The 17602-nt window shown below is 46.6% G+C and overlaps 1 protein-coding gene across 1 annotated transcript in view; it reads right to left on the reverse strand.

Annotated features, from left to right (window-relative positions):
- Positions 1-8434: 8434 nt before the first annotated feature.
- Positions 8435-17602, reverse strand: part of CTDSPL (CTD small phosphatase like) — a 74696-nt gene continuing 65528 nt past the window's right edge. The window contains exons 7-8 of the mRNA XM_082192596.1: positions 15223-15408; positions 8435-11817 (exon numbers count right to left, since the gene is read on the reverse strand). Coding sequence (XP_082048722.1) covers positions 11692-11817; positions 15223-15408 — 312 coding nt within the window. The 3' untranslated portion in view covers positions 8435-11691. The remainder of the gene's footprint in view (positions 11818-15222; positions 15409-17602) is intronic.

Genomic DNA, 17602 nt, shown 5'->3' on the forward strand with positions numbered 1-17602 from the left:
CTGCAACTGCGGGGTTAAACCACAGAGCCTAGGACTTGCCGATCAGAAGGTTGGTGGTTCGAATCCCCATGACGGGGTGAGCTCCTGTTGCGCGGTCCCTGCTCCTGCCAACCTAGCAGTTCGAAAGTGCAAATAGATAAATAGGTACCACTCTGGCGGGAAGGTAAACGGCGTTTCCGTGCGCTGCTCTGGTTCGCCAGAAGCGGCTTAGTCATGCTGGTCACATGACCCAGAAGCTGTATGCCGGCTCCCTCGGCCAATAAAGCGAGATGAGCGCCGCAACCCCAGAGTTGGCCACGACTGGACCTAATGGTCAGGGGTCCCTTTACTCTATCTCCCTGTTCCCTGCAAGGGATTAAAGAGCTGGTGGGTCTGTGAAGTTCCTGCCCCTTTTTCTTGTGACGACAACATTGAAAGGTAGGGTTAGGTGGAGAGGAACAAGCCCACATGAGAACGACGGGGAGCGTGAGCGAGCGAGGGTACAGGCTGTCTGCACATGATCAGGAACTGCACAAAGGCCACAACTCATTAGCAGAGCATGCAGGAGGTCCCAGGCAGGGCAGGAAGCAACTTTTCTGAAACTCTGGAGAGCCACTGCCAGCCAGAGTTGGCAATGTAGAACTCGATGGGCCACAGGTCTGTCTCGCTATAAAGCAGCAATATGGCATAATTAGCAAGAGTTACCCTTGCTGATCTTAACCCTCAAGAGAGCTTGCAGCGCAGATGTGGTCTTTCAGAAACTTGGGGCCTAAGTTATGGTTACCAGATGTCCCCGTTTCCCAGGGACAGTCCCCGGATTTACAAATCTCTCCCCGGACAAAATCTGTCCCTGGAATGTCCCCGGATTTCATTTAATGTCCCCGGATTTATATTTTAAGTGTTGTAGATTTATTAGTACGGAATGAAGGTTGCATGATTGGTTCAACAGCACAAGACACATCATATGGGGACTTCCAGTGAGGCAAAATGGCGGGCGCCACTCAGCGAGCAGCTCCTGAAGTCAGCCAGAGCCAACTTGCGCTACCAGGCTGGCTCCGGGCTGCTGAGACTACCACTGTCGCCGCCACTGCCAAGGGGGAACCGGGGATGCCTGGTGCATCAACTGGGGGAACCGCTGACCACCCCTCCATGACCCAAAACGAGCCAGGAGCGAGAGCGCCCGGCCACCCGCCCAGCGGCACTCCGGGGCCAGGAAAACCCTGGAGCTGACGCAGGGAGGAGGAGACGAGAAGGAGAAGGAAGAGAGAGAAAGAGGAAGGAGGGAAAAAAGGGGAGCCCTGACCTTGTTGCACCCCTGCCGCTGCCACCACTGAGGAAGAGAGGTAGGAGAGCACTGGGAGGGCAAGGACACGTGGCTGAGCCCAGGTCCGACTGAGCCTACTCCACGGTGGCTAGCACTCCAAGAGAGCAGGCCCAGAGGAAGGCTGCGCGACAGAGGAGACCACAGAAGAGATTACTTCTTAACATATTTCTGAAATTTAGCTGGCATTTTGTGAGTTTGCTATTTTGAATTGCTCCGATTCATTCGTTTTATTTGCTGCACTTTTATTGCCCATTTCTTTTGTGCAGTGGTGCCTCGCAAGACGAAAAGAATCCGTTCTGTGATTCTCTTCGTCTAGCGGTTTTTTCGTCTTGCGAAGCAAGCCCATTGAAGGATTAGCGGATTAGCGCTATTAGCGCTATTTGCGGCTTTTAGCGGCTTATCTGCTGATCGGATCAGCTGATAAGCGGCTTAGCGGCTTAGAAAAAGGGGGGGGACCAGCAGGAACCCGCAAGACATTGTCGTCTTGCGAAGCAAGCCCATAGGAAATTCATTTTGCAAAGCACCTCCAAAACGGAAAACTCTTTCGTCTAGTGAGTTTTCCATCTTGCGAGGCATTCGTCTTGCGGGGCACCACTGTATTAGGAAGCATTGCTTTTGTCTGTTAATGCCTTTGTGACGGTTGCGAGCCATTTTTTGCTCAGCTGGGTTTTGGGGAAACTGTCAAACGAATCAACTTGCTCTCTTCCTCTCTACACCAGACATTTAGCTCGGAAAAGACTTGTGGTCTGTGTGTGTGGTTTGGGAGCTGCGCGGTCAGGGAAAAAACAATGCTGTCCAGGGTTGTACAGACTGTGGAGAGAATAATTGGGTGCACTCTTCCCACCTTGGATCAAATCTATGCTTCCAGGTGTCACAAGAAAGCTGCAGAGATAGTGCAGGATAGTGCACACCCCGGAAATGATCTCTTTCAGCTTCTGCCTTCTGGAAGAAGGTACAGGGTTATAAAGACTAGGACTAGCTGCCTGAGAAACAGTTTCTACCCAAATGCGATTTTGGTTTTAAATGCAGTGTAAGGTAGTCTTTATGTGAGTATATTGTACAGTGGTATCTCGGGTTACATACGCTTCGGGTTACAGACGCTTCAGGTTACAGACTCCGCTAACCCAGAAATATTACCTCGGGTTAAGAACTTTGCTTCTGGATGAGAACAGAAATTGTGCAGCGGCGGCGCAGAGACCCCATTAGTTAAGTGGTATCTCAGGTTAAGAAGAGTTTCAGGTTAGGAATGGACCTCTAGAACAAATCAAGTTCTTAACCTGAGGAACCACTGTATTCAATTATGGGGTGTCAGAGTTTTTAGGGGGGCTAACCAGGCTGGGATTGCAGGCTTGTGGGTTTTTGAATGTCTGATGTAGATTTTTTCAGTTTTGTTGTTCTGTATGGGACAATGACAATAAAGATTATTGCATTGCATTGCATTGCATTGTATCGTATCGTATCGTATCGTAAGAGGAGATTGAGAGGAGATAGGATGGCCATCTTCAACTATCTCAAGGGCTGTCCCAAGGAAGTGAGAAGAACCAGCAAGTTTTTTCCTGCACTGGAGGGTAGGACTAGATGCAACAGCTTCTAGTTACAAGAAAGGAGATTCCAACTTAACACCAGGAAAATATTTCTGACAGCAAGAGCTGTTCAACTGTGGAATGGTATCCCTCGGGAGGTTGTGGACTCTCTTTCCTTGGAGGTTTTAAAGCAAAGGTTGGATGGCCATCTGTCATGGATGCTTTAGCTGAGTTTTCTGCATTGCAGGGGGTTGGACTAGATGACCCCACAGAGTCCCTTTCAACTCTATGATTCTATGATTTTCCTTCTCATCTCTCTCCCCAAAAGATGGCTTGGTATCCCTGCGGCACAACCAGCCCTGCAGAACGCTGCCTCCCCTTCCTTCTCTCTCACACGTGCACTATTTGGAATAAACTAGCATTGTTTACCAATGGCTGAACAGGACTTTTCACAACGTGGGTGGGAGGGAGCCCAGCAGTTTAGGCTGAATTACAGAGCTACCTACTAGTGCATCTTTAGGGAGCATCCGACTGAAAAGCTGACATTTCACACAGGAAATCTTTAGGGGTCGGCCAAGGGCATAAAGAAACAAAGAGATAGGGGTGGAAGCAAAGAGAAAATCTTAGTTCCCCACAAAACCATTCCCATGTGACCAGACAGGGCGGGATTCTGCCCGAGATCCGGTTGCCAGAGCGTTTCCTAGCTACTGTGTTTGCAGTCCTGCCAGGGTGGTGAAGGAACAGGCTCCAGAACTAAGAATCGTTCTTGGGAATGAGGAAGAAACACCCTGGGAGGAAAAAAGAGAGAGGCAACAACAACTGTAAATACTAGTTTGAAATTGCCGTCTCATTACACCAGAGACTGGCCTAAGATTGAATTGGGTAGGTATACGTTTCGCATAATAATAATAATAATAATAATAATAATAATAATAATAATAATAATAATTTATTTACACCCGCCCATCTGGCTGAGTTTCCCCAGCCACTCTGGGCAGCTTCCAATCAAGTGTTAAAAACAATACAGCATTAAATATTAAAAACGTCCCTAAACAGGGCTGCCTTCAGATGTCTCTTAAAGATAAGATAGCTGCTTATTTCCTTCACAACTGAAGGGAGGGCGTTCCACAGGGCGGGCGCCACTACCGAGAAGGCCCTCTGTCTCCTCACTTCTCGCAGTGAGGGAACCGCCAGAAGGCCCTCGTGCTGGACCTCAGTGTCCAGACTGAACGATGGGGGTGGAGACGCTCCTTCAGGTATACAGGACCGAGGCCATTTAGGGCTTTAAAGGTCAGCACCAACACTTTTAATTGTGCCCAGAAACGTACTGGGAGACAGTGCAGATCTCTCAGGACCGGTGTTATGTGGTCTCAGCAGCCACTCCCAGTCACCAGTCTAGCTGCTGCATTCTGGATTAATTGCAGTTTCCAGGTCACCTTCAAAGGTAGCCCTACATAGAGAGCATTGCAGTAGTATATATAAAATGCCCAAGAATGGCGGTGGGTGGAATGAATAAGTACTTTTCCATCCTGGCAATAGGAAACAGCTGACCAAAGTTCAAGTTCAGGCTCAGTTCGAGGTGCTGCTAGCGGTGCACAGAGTCCTATGTGTCTTGGGGCCAGGATTCCTAAAATATCACATCTTGCATACCCAACTGCCCCCTCTGTTGTGTAGGAAAAGGCCTCTAGTGTACGCCATCTCATCAGGAGGTCCGTTCTGTTACCACATAAGAATTAGGTGCCGTCGCACGCAAAGCCCGTCAACAGCCATGGTGATTGTATGAGGCAGTACGATTCTGAATACAGTGGTACCCCTGGTTGCGAACGGGATCTGTTCCGGAGGCCCATTCGCAACATGAAAAGAGCGCAACCCGCAGCGGCGCATCACAGGTTGCGATTCACCACTTCTGCACATGCGCATGACATCACTTTGCACATCTGCGCATGCACGAGTGGCAAAACCCGGAAGTAACCCTTTCCGGTACTTCCGGGTCGCCGCAGGACGTAACCTGAAAGAACATAACATGAAGCAGACGTAACATGAGGTATGACTGTACCTGTTGCTGGAAGCTGCAAAGGGGAGAATGGCGTCATTCCACAGCTCCCCCCACCCAGGCAAGGCCACAGAGAAGGAATGACGTAATAAAAATGCATGCGTCCAAATGAAATAAACCAAGCAATATTCTCTTGCCATCCCGCAAGTTACCTATGATGATTGTTATTATCATCATTGGAAGAGGATCTGCTTTGGCAAAAAAACAAGAGTAGAAGGCAAAAAACCTCGACCGTCTCCTTTTCTGTAGCACCTCCAAACACGGAGGGGGCTGATTTCGACTCTTTAACAATAACATACCCAAATATGCTCTTCGTGAAACAAGGGGTGGACCGAAACGAAGCTACGGTTCAAAATTCAGACTCCTCCGAATTTTGCAAGAGGTTGCAAGCCGGTCTGAATCCGGTCAGTGTCTCGATGAGAGTGCCCTGCGAATTTTACACATCCTGCTTTTGAGTTCCGTGATGGGAAGAAAGGTGGATATTCAGTGCAATGGACAGATACTTTAGAGACAGCTGTTTTCCCCATCTTCTTGGCGAATTTGTGAAACCTACTCTCCCCTCCTCCTTTCGTGACTGATGGGGTGATGGCTGCTCCCCAAATAAAAGTTTTTTAAGAAGAGCAGGTGAATTTTAATCTCGAGGAGCATTTGAAGGCATTTCCGCAGCTGGAAAGACTAGCTCAAGTCTTCCACCCAGTGGACTGAAAAAAGCCCTGCATGAAGCTTAAGAAGTCCCAGCCAATCCCAGCCTCTCAGTAGAGCAGAGCCTTTTTTGAAGTTTTAAAGGCAAAAAATTGCCAGGTTGCAGATTGTGCAGAATTTATTCCTACTCCAGTGTGGCGTGCCAATAGCTGCACATTCAGGAAGATCCTTTCAAAAATAAAATCATTTTTTGAAAAAGACTAGTTTTAAAAATGTTTGCCTTTAATTGGAAAGTTAAATGAGAAAATGGGGAAATAGCCAGACTTGCATAAAGCACGATACCAATATTGTTTTGGGCACTTTTTAATCATGTCTATAATTTCTCCAGAGTTCACCTTCTTCCCTTTTGGAACAACTTTTTAAACATTTCCTAAATCTAAGCAAATATTTTGAAGTATTTAGACACAGTTTTCCTAAAACACCTAACTTAAATTAAGCTGATTTTTTTTTGGGGGGGGGGGCGACATTTTTTAAAATAAAAAAAAGTCGGAAAGCAATACTGGAGCAATGGAAAAATCACTGGCTTATTCAGCAGAATTCAGAAGCTAGTATGTTGCAAAGTTCATAGTAGTGGTGCAGATGGCAAGCAATGGGAATTAAATTTAAATTGGGAAATAAGAGGGTTTTTTGGGTGGGTTTTTTTTAAAGAATAGTTTTCCCTTCCATCCCCCAAGGTACATGCACAAGTATCTGAACTGTTTAAAAAACATTTTATTTGAAATAATCAAGAAATCATCCAGGTCTCTAGCTGACAACACTCTGCCCCCTTTCCCTGGGAACACTCACAAGGTAGTAAGTTTCTCAAATACTGCAGAATTGTTCCAACACATGAAAAAAGTGTAAATAAGTTCTTTTATTATATTAACAAACAGTTCACCCTTTTTGCGTTTTCTCCCTTTCAGAAATGCCCAGCGACCCATTTTTAACAACAAAGTAGAAAAAATAGCCTTTTGTGTGTGTGCATAGGTAGCCGATAAGATTTCAAGCAATGCTCCAACCCAAACTGCCCTTCTATCTACTCAAAAGTGGGATTGTAGCACCTTTGAAATCAGAGGCAAAAACATTTGTTTTACCGTAGGGCAGTGCGGTTCTGTTTTATTTTTTAACTAACAGATCTATAGCACATTTTGAGGGCTGGAAAAATATATAGACTGCAGGTGTTTTACGAGTCCCAAAACTTTCTCAACTCTGCAATACAAGCCAGGACTCTTTGATATGCAATTGCTCCCAAATCATCCTGATTCGTAATGTTGCAAAGACAGAGATTGCACAGACTAGACATTAGAAGAGTTTGGGGAGCAAAATCTCTGCTTGGTTTTTCTTTTTAAAATTACAATGGCCAAACCAAAAGGAACAGAACCACCCAAGCCATCTAAAGTAGCAGTTCCAATATGTATTTCTTGAAGTAGTCCTTTCAAATCTCTACACATCTCTCTCTCTTTCCCCTCCATTCAACTTTAAGAAAAAAAAATCCATACTTCCATCAGTTTCTGCTCTCGTCCTCTCTCCTCAGTGGAAGTGAGAAACATCAGTAGATTTATCAAGTGAGAGGGAAGGCTGGATGGCCCCTCACACTTCCTGTGTATGCATTGTGAAGGGAAAAGAGCTCTACTGAGCCTATGGGTGCCGTTAAATGCAGAGACTGTACCTATAGGATGGTCCATGCCCATTTTATTCTTACCCACCCAGAACCCCAACATGCAACCAGCAACAGAGCTTCAGCATCATGCTTGAGGGACTGACAGAAATTTAGTTTAAAAGTCTGCATCACTGATATGTTCCCTTTGTATAGTTGTCTGTACCAGGGCATTAATGTCAGTCACACGGCAATTTAAGGAATTGTTTGTTTTCGTGGCCTTATGAAATAGATCTCTCCCAGTTTGGTTAAGCTGTGGTTTGCAAATGGGCACTAAAAATATAAACTGGAAGAGATGTCAAGTTTGGACTTTCAATATTGTAATATTCAGTGAGGTCTACGTTTAGGGACACCCCACCCCCCGCCATCAATAAATGTAGACTGTAACAGTAATTTCCGTTTTTCCGGTATTTGGCAACCATACTCTGGTCTCTCTTCAGATCGTATTCAGCAAGCATTCCGACAAGGGATCAGCAAGTTTTGGCCAAGCTGTAAAGCACTCCGGACGTGATGCGAGAGTGGACAGTGGAGAGTGCAAAGACTGACCTCAGGACTGCGTATTATGGAGGGTATTTCTCCATAATATTTCTCCATTTCGCCTCACATGGTGGGTTCAAAATAACGGCCCAGACAATTTTATGGTGCACTAAAGCAGGGTGCTGTGGGTTAAACCACAGAGCCTAGGGCTTGCCGATCAGAAGGTCGGTGGTTCGAATCCCGACGGGGTGAGCTCCCGTTGCTCAGTCCCAGCTCCTGCCAACCTAGCAGTTCGAAAGCACACCAGCAGTGCAAGTAGATAAATAGGTACCGCTCCAGCAAGAAGGTAAATGGCGTTTCCGTGCGCTGCTCTGGTTCGCCAGAAGCGGCTCAGTCATGCTGGCCACATGACCTGGAAGCTGTACGCCGGCTCCCTCGGCCAATAAAGTGAGATGAGCGCCACAATCCCAGAGTTGGCCACGACTGGACCTAATGGTCCCTTTACCTTTAAAGCAGGTTTCAGCTGATTTTTCTTCAGAGGCTCTCAGACATGTACTGACTTCTGCAATGCACAAGAACACTGGACAATGGATCTGAGCTATTTACCTGTCAAACGGTCCTGATTTCGCCCGCCCCCCGAGGTTCCTTGAATTCCTGAGTCATTTGGCAGAGCGAGATCTTGGCACACAGAACCTACCGATGCTACGACAAATGCATTCGCCCATAAGGAGTCACATGGCTTTATAATAAACCGCTATTTATTTATTTATTTCAAGAATTTAGCAGATTTTTAAATTTCCCAGAGTTATTTTCAGCATGTTTCAATAGAGTTGGGGGGGGAGGAGGGGGGGGAGAGGAGAGAAACCAGAAAGAGAAGTTCCATTGTCTATTGCATGTGGATTCCACAATGTTACAAGACACTTTTAATATCGACATTCATTCACAGACATTTAAGGCAACTGGTTAAAGAGATAAAATCGACGATTTCCCCGCCCCCTTCCTTTCATAAAAAAGTGAACATCGAATGAAAATGGCCTGCGTTATGTACAAACAGATCATGTAAAACTTGTCAGAAGGTCACGTCGTGCTAGAAAGGGTGGGACGAAGGACAAGCGATGGTTGGAAGATCATGGAGCTTCATGGGGGCGAGAATAACCACCCGCGGTTGACTTCTCCTTCGTTCCAACCATTCTCCGTCATCCCTGCCCTTGCTACAACCTGAATACTTTCCCCTGCAGACTCTACTCGAGGCTCAGGAGGCCAGAAGCACAGTGGAAAAATACTGCTCAGAGAACACGCTTTGGCAGTAACAACCGCTTTTCATTATTCTGCATTCAAATACAAAAATTAAAGAACACTTTGATTGAAGGTAAGCTTTAAATGGACTAGCCAGAATCCATACTTAAAAAAAAAAATCAAAATGAAAAAGAAAACAACCCCTAGGTTTTCTCTTACGTTGCCAGGTTTCCTGGCGGACAAAACATACGGTACTCAGTTAAATAACCTCTGGTGGGCAAGCAAGGGGTGGAAAGGTTGGCGGTAATTTTGGGACAAGTGGAATTGTAAGAGGCTCTGCGAACACCGTGCGAAATTGAACTATGGAGTGACAATTCTGTTTTCTGCTGTGCCTGTGATAACCTATTTCATGCCCATGGAGGCTGGCTTTTCTTATGTATAAATGTGTTAAAAGCTGCTTCTTCGATGTTTTTAGTGTAAATAGTGTAAATCCTATTTTTGGCTCCTACTGGCCATTACCCAGGTAAAGGCAGGTAGAGACAAGCTGTTTCTGCACCTGACAGTTTACTGGGCTAAGCACCAAAGAGGGTTTTTCTCCCCTCCTTTTTCCTTTTGGACAATTCCTGTCCAGTATGGCTAATCTGAGCAACTATAGATTTCAAGTTGGTGCAAAGGGGAAAAAAGTGGCCTCAGATATTGATCGGGAAGGAAAAGAGTAGAGAGGCAAATAATCAAAATGGGATTGTGCTGCTGGGTTTGTCGTCTTTGGAGCTTCAAGTGGTGTGTGTGTGTGAGAGAGAGAGAGACAGATGAGAGTATGAAAGATAGAATCCTATGCTATTAAAAAAATTATCTCTCTGTGGATAAGACTGACATGCTTTACATGAACAAATTAGGGGCAGGGGCGATAGAAAATGCAAAAAGCATAAAAGCCCAAGCTATGGAGAACACTTTGAGAGTCTTAACACAAATACTCCAATTTCAAACAACTGGGTAACTCCAACATGTACGTGATATAGGTAACCTCAGTTCTGTTAGTCTGAGTTTTTCTGCAAAGGGATGATAATCTGAAATCTCATCTAGCAAGTGGGGAAAATAAAATGAAATGAAATAGAGGAAGGTCGTGGTAAGCATCGAATTGTCATTTTTGTAATTCTCAAAGCAGTGAAAGTGAGTTTTAAAAAAATTCCACAATGAAGCACATGAGAACACAACCCCAGTTTGAAAGAGTTTTGCAGGACACGTTTGATTTAGCTAGCCTATATAGCTCAGTCACTAGAGCATGAGACTCATAATCTCAGGGTTGTGGGCCTCAGATTGGGCAAAGGATTCCTACATTGCAGGTGGTTGGACTAGACAATCCTCATGGTCCCTTCCAACTCTACAATTCTATGATTCTATGATATATAATACTGTTTGATACACAAAGCTAGCACTTCATTTGTTGCCCATGTTTTGCAGCTTACAGAAAAAGGTTTTCAGTAGCACAGGCACAGTGGCGAAGAACAGTATAACAGCCAGGGTTCAGCTCTGTTTGGTGAACCTTCAGTTGCAGCAGTTAAGGAAAACAAAATATACAGGGCACAAAAAAGGGGGGGGGACTGTCTCCTACACACTAACACCCCATTGTGACAGGAATGGGAGTTGTGCTCTTGTGTGATCTCCTGCACTCCTTTCACTTGGGGGGGGGGGCTTGGGCCCACGCTTCTTAACAGCTCAATTTGCATCTTTCGGTAAGGAAGGAATTCAAGCTTAATAAATAAACCCCCATTTGTCGCCGATGCTTATCGGTAGCTCACCGCTAACAGCATCTGAAACACCTGGCAGTTGTGCGTTAGCAAAGACAGTACAAGACCCTCTCTCTTTCCCCACCTCTTGAAGGTGCTGAAGAACTCCTTGCCACTGTGTGTTTATCCCATTCCGTTTTGTCGTATGCAGTCAAAAAATGCAGAGATACCCTAAGCTATGTGCAAAACATGACTCAAATTAGTAAGACAGTTGCGTCACCAACCTATATATAACCCAGATGACTTTCTCCTTGTATAGATTCCTGAACCTTTTCAAACGTGACACAAGCGCAGCAAATACAACCCCAATGTCACCATCTTGTAGGCAGGACCTCTTTCAATTTTTGCCTTCGTCTCCATATATTACAGTGCTCTATAAAAAGATTTCCAACTTTCTCTCTTCTTCTTAAAGCATTTAAACAATACAAGACTAAAAGATGCCTGGAAATACGCCTTAATACAAAAATGTCTCTTTTTTAAAATCTGAAAACAACATTCAAAAAGGCACTTCATCGTGGAAGAAAGACAAGTTCAGAGTCAGGTCAACTGCTCTTATAAGCAGGGCGGGGTGGGAAAAATGGTCTGCATAGCAGGAGGGCTTGGGTGGGGGAAAGGGTTCAGTCGACTTGCTGAAACATCAAGCTTTCAATATATATATATTTTTGGCATGTTTTTAAGAAAAAAAGTGGATCCTGTAAATTGTGTCCGTTTATGAAATTCATTAAAACAGTCCCCATTCAAAATGGCTTCTTTTTAATTTTCTTCCTCTCCAAGTAGTCTCGTCGCATTGACGGCATCAATATTCCCATGATTTAAGTCGCATCGATTCATGATTGTCCTTCATGCACAGCAAGTTAAGAGGGAGATCGAGAGCATCGTGACTCTTGACAACTCGAGCTGCCTCTCTGAGGTGCTGCGCTGGGATTGGCTGTCCTGGAGTGGCTACGGTCAAGCAGAGGCGTGGCCCTGCAGGGCTACCTGTTGCAGAGTTTATGGAGCATAGTGTAGACTTCCTCCTCTTTGCTTAGTCCTTCGAAGAAAGGAATGAGGTCTAACAATTCCGTGTCTGTCATGTCATCAAACCACGACTGGACAGGCACCTGAAACAAACAAACAAACAAACAAACAAACAAACAAACAAACAGTGTCACATTAAACACATTCGTTGAAAACAAATCAGCTACCTTCATCCCCAAAGGAAGTGTCTTGAATGAAACTTTAATTCAAGGTATTTTATATATGGCATAAAGGTAAAGGTACCCCTGACCGTTAGGTCCAGATGTGGATGACTCTGGGGTTGCGCGCTCATCTCACTGTATAGGCCAAGGGAGCTGGCGTTTGTCCACAGACAGCTTCCGGGTCATGTGGCCAGCATGACTAAGCTACTTCTGGTGAACCAGAGCAGCGCACAGAAACGGCGTTTACCTTCACGCTGCAGCGCTACCTATTTATCTACTTGCACTTTGATGTGCTTTCGAACTGCTAGGTTGGCAGGAGCAGGGACCGAGCAATGGGGGCTCACCCTGTTGCGGGGATTTGAACCGCCGACCTTCTGATTGGCAAGCCCTAGGCTCTGTGGTTTAGACCACGGCGCCACCTGCGTCCCATATACGGCATAATGGTTAGAATAACTGTGCAGAGAATAAACTGGGTACAAAATCCATCATAAAATGGGACTTAAACCAAAACACTACTTTAAGATGCCTGCTGGAATAATAAAAGTCTTTGTCATGTGCCTGAAACTCATCAAAATATGTGTGCCAGTCTGTTTAATCTGAGTTGGAGGGGGTTCCACAGGCTTCTGGCCCGCAACACCGAACACATGTCCACTAGTAGTCATGAACTGTGCGTCTGAGCCACGGGGTAGCTGGGTGGGGGGACAGAGTCATCACTGGGACAGAGTCATCACTGGGGAGTCATTTGGGACAGAGTCATCACAGACTCCCCAGACTCTATGGGATCAGGCTGGGATATATAATTCAGTGGGTAAAGAACTCTTACTGGCTACATCAGCATGCCATGTCAGCGACTGGCAGGACGCTGATGGTTGTGCACCAGGGTAAGGGGAGATGGAGTCTGACTCGGGCAGGGGGAGATGTGGTTTGTGGGAACCTGTAGCAGCCAGGAAGGAAGAATCATAGGCAGAGGAAGCTGCAGATCTGGAGGAAGAGGAGGAAGAGGCAGGCCAGGCTGGTGAAGGGCCAGGTGCTTCCCCACCCTCCTCTGTACCACTCTCTCCCAGAAGCAGTAGAGAACTGAAGTGGGAAGAGCAGCAGCAGCTTCCGTTCCGGTATAGTCTCTGGCTACGTCAGGGGGAGGTACATAAACGGATGGAGGGGGAGTGGTCCCCAGTTGCTGCAACTGCTCCATAGAGCGCGGAGCTGGGAACAACTGTCTGGGGGCTAGACAGGTGCGCGCAGGTCTCCAGAGCTGAGGAAGCGACGGTGTTATCGTTGACAATGAAGAGTTAAGTCTCTGCTGTGTGCACTCCTCTGGCTGCGAAGCACCCTTGGCAAATGCTAAGCCAAACTGGAGCACTGGATGAGTGCGCTGGCTCCCAGGGAAGAGATTGCAGTCGCTTTGCTGCTCCACAGGCATTATGGGACCATGTGGTGCAGCAGCAATGCTGAGGTTTGCCAACAGGTCATGGTTAAGGAGAAGAGACCCGAAGAACCACGATCCCAGGTTCGGACAACCCACTAAGCCACGTAGTAGTAAGCATCAGTATTGCCCCACATCCATGGAGGAGCAAAGTGGCTGTGAGCTTTTCGCTGGCTTGTTTGTGCTGTCGCAGTAAGCTATACTCCGAGTTCACGCTAACATGCAAACTCGGCCATTGTAAAATCGCATACCGATACAAACTCGATTATCTCTGGCGCTTCTGCAGGTGGCTCTGTACTGCTAATTCTCTCCGACATATGCAGATAACTGTAAGGTTGTGAAAAGCTGTTGTCCTCCCTCTCCCTCTCTGTCACTTTCAGAGTTCATTCACAGCTCCACAAAAACAAACATTTGGTATCATTCAGATTCTGCCCCCCCTGGTTGAACATTTGGTACCTTATGTAAGATAACGTCTAGCTGCTCTAAAATTAAACAACCAATGAAGCATTTGAAAATACCAGCTTTCAAATGCTCTCGAAGAGCTGAACAGTTGGAAGAGTAAAAAACCTGTAATATCGTTAAGAACTGTATGCATGTTCCTTCGACTCTCAAGCTTTCCCCAATTTTAAGGGGGTGAGTAAACAGGAGCCCCTAAAATCCAGGTGCCTAGTTGCCATCAGGCTAAAAAACAAACAAACAAAAAAGGGCTCGGCAGCTCTGAAATAGGCTGCTGAAAAGAGCCACAGCTTCTTCTCTTGCCGCCTCTCCCTATTCCCATTCCCTTCCAGGATTCCTTAAACTATGGCAGAGCTTTGGCGCAACTTAATTATAGTGCAAGGTAGCAGAAAATAATAAAATAATGTGGCCATGATCCTCTGCATAAGCAAGGCAGGGAGGACAGGGAGAGGAGAATACCCAACGAGAGAAGAACCCTCTCTCCTTACTGGCACACTGCGGAGTAATAATCCTTGTATCCTTGATTTGAATTCACCACGAACTCATGCAGATGGTGGTTTGGATATCTGGGATTAATGAGGAGGCGGCTGCTCTCCTCGCAAGCCCTCTGGGGTGGGTGTAGCCAAAAGCGGGTGCGGCCACCCCAAATATGCAGGCCTCTCAAATCTGTGTGGATCAACTGGTGTCTGTTGAGGGGGCTGTCACCACTTTTCCACTCAAAAGAAAATGGGGAGAGTGTTGCTGTGCTCAGGCCCTGTTTTGGGGTTTTCTGCACAGCATCTGGTTGGCTACGGTGAGAAGTGCCTCTCTCTCTCTCTCTCTCTCTCTCTCTCTGTGTGTGTGTGTGTGTGTACGTACACCCCCCCTCCCAGGTTGTCTGCTCTGAAGATCCAGGAAAAAGAAAAAAACCCTACTTTCCTGGTCAACACCTTGGCATCTTTCAAGCAAGCCCAGAAACAGAATGCAATGAGTTTCTGACACAAACAAAAGAGTTGCCCATCTCTTGCCTCTTAACACCTAAGCCAGGGGTCAGCAAACTTTTTCAACAGGGGGTCGGTCCATTGTCTCTCAGACCTTGTGGGGGGCCGGAGCATTTTTTTTGGGGGGGAGGGGATGAACGAATTCCTATGCCCCACAAATAACCCAGAGATGCATTTTAAATAAAAGGACACATTCCACTCATGTAAAAACATGCTGATTCCTGCACCGTCTGCGGGCCGGATTGAGAAGGCGATTGTGCCAGATCCGCCCCCCGGGCCTTAGTTTGCCTACCCATGACTTAAGCATTTTGTAGCATTTGCTCCTCAGGCATTGATGCTGTTGCCGTGCTCCATTTTACAGTAGCGAGAGCAAGCACTTGTGGATCTTAGCAAGCAGCAAATGCCTGAATAAACAAACCCAGAGACAAAAGAACTGACTCCCGTCTATTGCAAAGTGCTAGTACTTACTGCATTTTCAGGGTGGAAGATGTAAGACGCAGGGGAGTTGTCCACTATAATAACTTTGCTCAGCTCCCGCCCAAGCCGGCTTAGATCCTTCACGTAATTCCCTCTGTGGAAAACGCAGGATTCTCTGAAGAGCCGAGCTCTGAAGACGCCCCAGCGATCCAGCAGGTCGGCGACGGGGTCTGCATACTTTGATTAAAGGAAGGAAGCGGGAGAAGAGGAGGACACACGGTGAAGACATTTGTAACCCAGTGAAAACCAAGCAACTCTTTTCGACGTAGATGTTGAATGAGACGGAAGGAAGAAGAGGAGACATGGCTTTGATAAGACTCTTGTCAGATGCCTGCGACATGAAGGTGCAACAGGAATGGGGAGCACTCCTGACCCCCCCCTCCGCGAAGAGGGTTTGTGGTGCTCTGCACATGAGCCAAATAGCTTCCTCCAGAGTAAACCTTCACAAAAGGTGCTGTGGATATCCTTTAATACAGTGACCCTCCCTCAACAGAAGGGCGAGTGACTGCCCCAATCTTTCAACACACACACACACACACACACACACCCTTGTTCTATGTGTTAACAATCATTTAATATACTTTTAATGTCTCAACACAGTCAGGGCAGTCAAAGGCAAGGTGCACACAGCATCTGCGACAGGCAAGCTATTTAAAAATTTACTTCTGAGAGATAGTATACGGTAGGCCCATTTAAAAGCATCCCCAAGGGCCACGTTAGATTACGAAAGAGGCTCTGAGGCGAAAGAAAACACTCCCGACTCCATCCTTAAGGCTAAAGTTCACCAAATGGCTTTGTGTAAGGATTCCCACAGGGGAATACAGAGGGAAATAAGCCGCACAAATTGAAAGTGTGCCGAGGATCTTTCAGGAGAACCGTGAAGAAGGAGGACAGAGGAGCTGCCTGCATGCTTTTCTCCAGTGGAACGGCAGGGCGGAATAGCCAAGAGCTGCCCATGCTGCCAGCTTCGCTTCCAATTCAAGGTGCTCCCATTAAGTGTTCAGAGCAATAAGCAACTCAGGCCCCAAATACCTGAAAGTCACCCCCCTGGTCCTTCGCTGCAGCCTCCTTGCATATTAAGATTGGCTGAGGGGGCCCTATTGGTTGTTCCACTGCCCTCAGAAGCTCGGGAGCGGGGCCCGATCCAGGAAGAGGCCATTCTCTGCTGCAACCCCTAAGCACTCCTTCCCTGCACAGATGTGTAAGGTATCTTCAATACACAGCTTTGGGCAATCGCTGAAGACACACCTCTGTATCTTGGCTTCTGATACCTGAGAGGCATATTTTTAGGATCCACCTGATTCCTGGGATTGTAAATTGTTTCAAACCACTTCTAACATTATACCTGAAGGAGCGTCTCCACCCCCATCGTTCTGCCCGGACGCTGAGGTCCAGCGCCGAGAGCCTTCTGGCGGTTCCCTCACTGCGAGCAGCAAAGCTACAGGGAACCAGGCAGAGGGCCTTCTCGGTGGTGGCGCCTGCCCTGTGGAATGCCTTCCCATCAGATGTCACAAGAGATAAACTACCTGACATTTAGAAGACATCTGAAGGCAGCCCTGTTCAGGGAAGCTTTTAATGTTTGACAGACTATTGTATTTTAATATTTTGTTGGAAGCCACCCAGAGTGGCTGGGGAAACCCAGCCAAATGGGCGGGGTACAAATAAATTATTATTATTATTATTATTATTATTATTATTATTATTATTATTATTATTATTATTTCTCATATCCTGCCCTGGGACCTTTGGTAAACAATGATGATGATAAAGGTGATGTTCTCTCGAGTCCAGGTTGCTTCTGGTTAAAAGAGACTCAGGGAGAATATATCTGTCTTTTGAGAGCCACTGCTGGTTCATGGAGAAGAGGGCTATCGATGGCTACTAGCCATGATGGCTATGCTCTGCTTCCACAGTTAGAGGCAGCAATGCTACTGAATAGCACTTGCTGGAATTCACAGGAGGGCCTGGTCCAGCAGTGCCCATCCTGTGGCCTTATGTTCAGAAGAGACCATATTGACCCAGATAGTCCAACTCAGGGGAAAAGCAGCTCATCTCTTTTATGTAACTGTACATTAAATTTGCAGTAGCCCAGCAGGATTCAACAGCTGCACTGATCAGTTTCTAAAACAGCCGTGAAGCATGAAGGTGTGGTGGGGAGCTGCTCTTTTCAAGGAAAGCAAGGCTAACCCCCCCCCCCCCCGATCTTGTGGAACAACTTTCACTGGTTCTTGGGATCCTGGCCACTGACTCTCTCTTCTCAGCTAAAATGCTGCCCAACAAGTCTAGCAAATTATTCGACAAGCACAGCCACAGGGTTAAGTACAGCCATGATATCCGTTCTAAGCTACTTCGTACCAAGTCTGGTTCCAAA

Source organism: Podarcis vaucheri, assembly GCF_965113315.1.
Source record: "Podarcis vaucheri genome assembly, chromosome: 12".
Classification (NCBI taxonomy): domain Eukaryota; kingdom Metazoa; phylum Chordata; class Lepidosauria; order Squamata; family Lacertidae; genus Podarcis; species Podarcis vaucheri.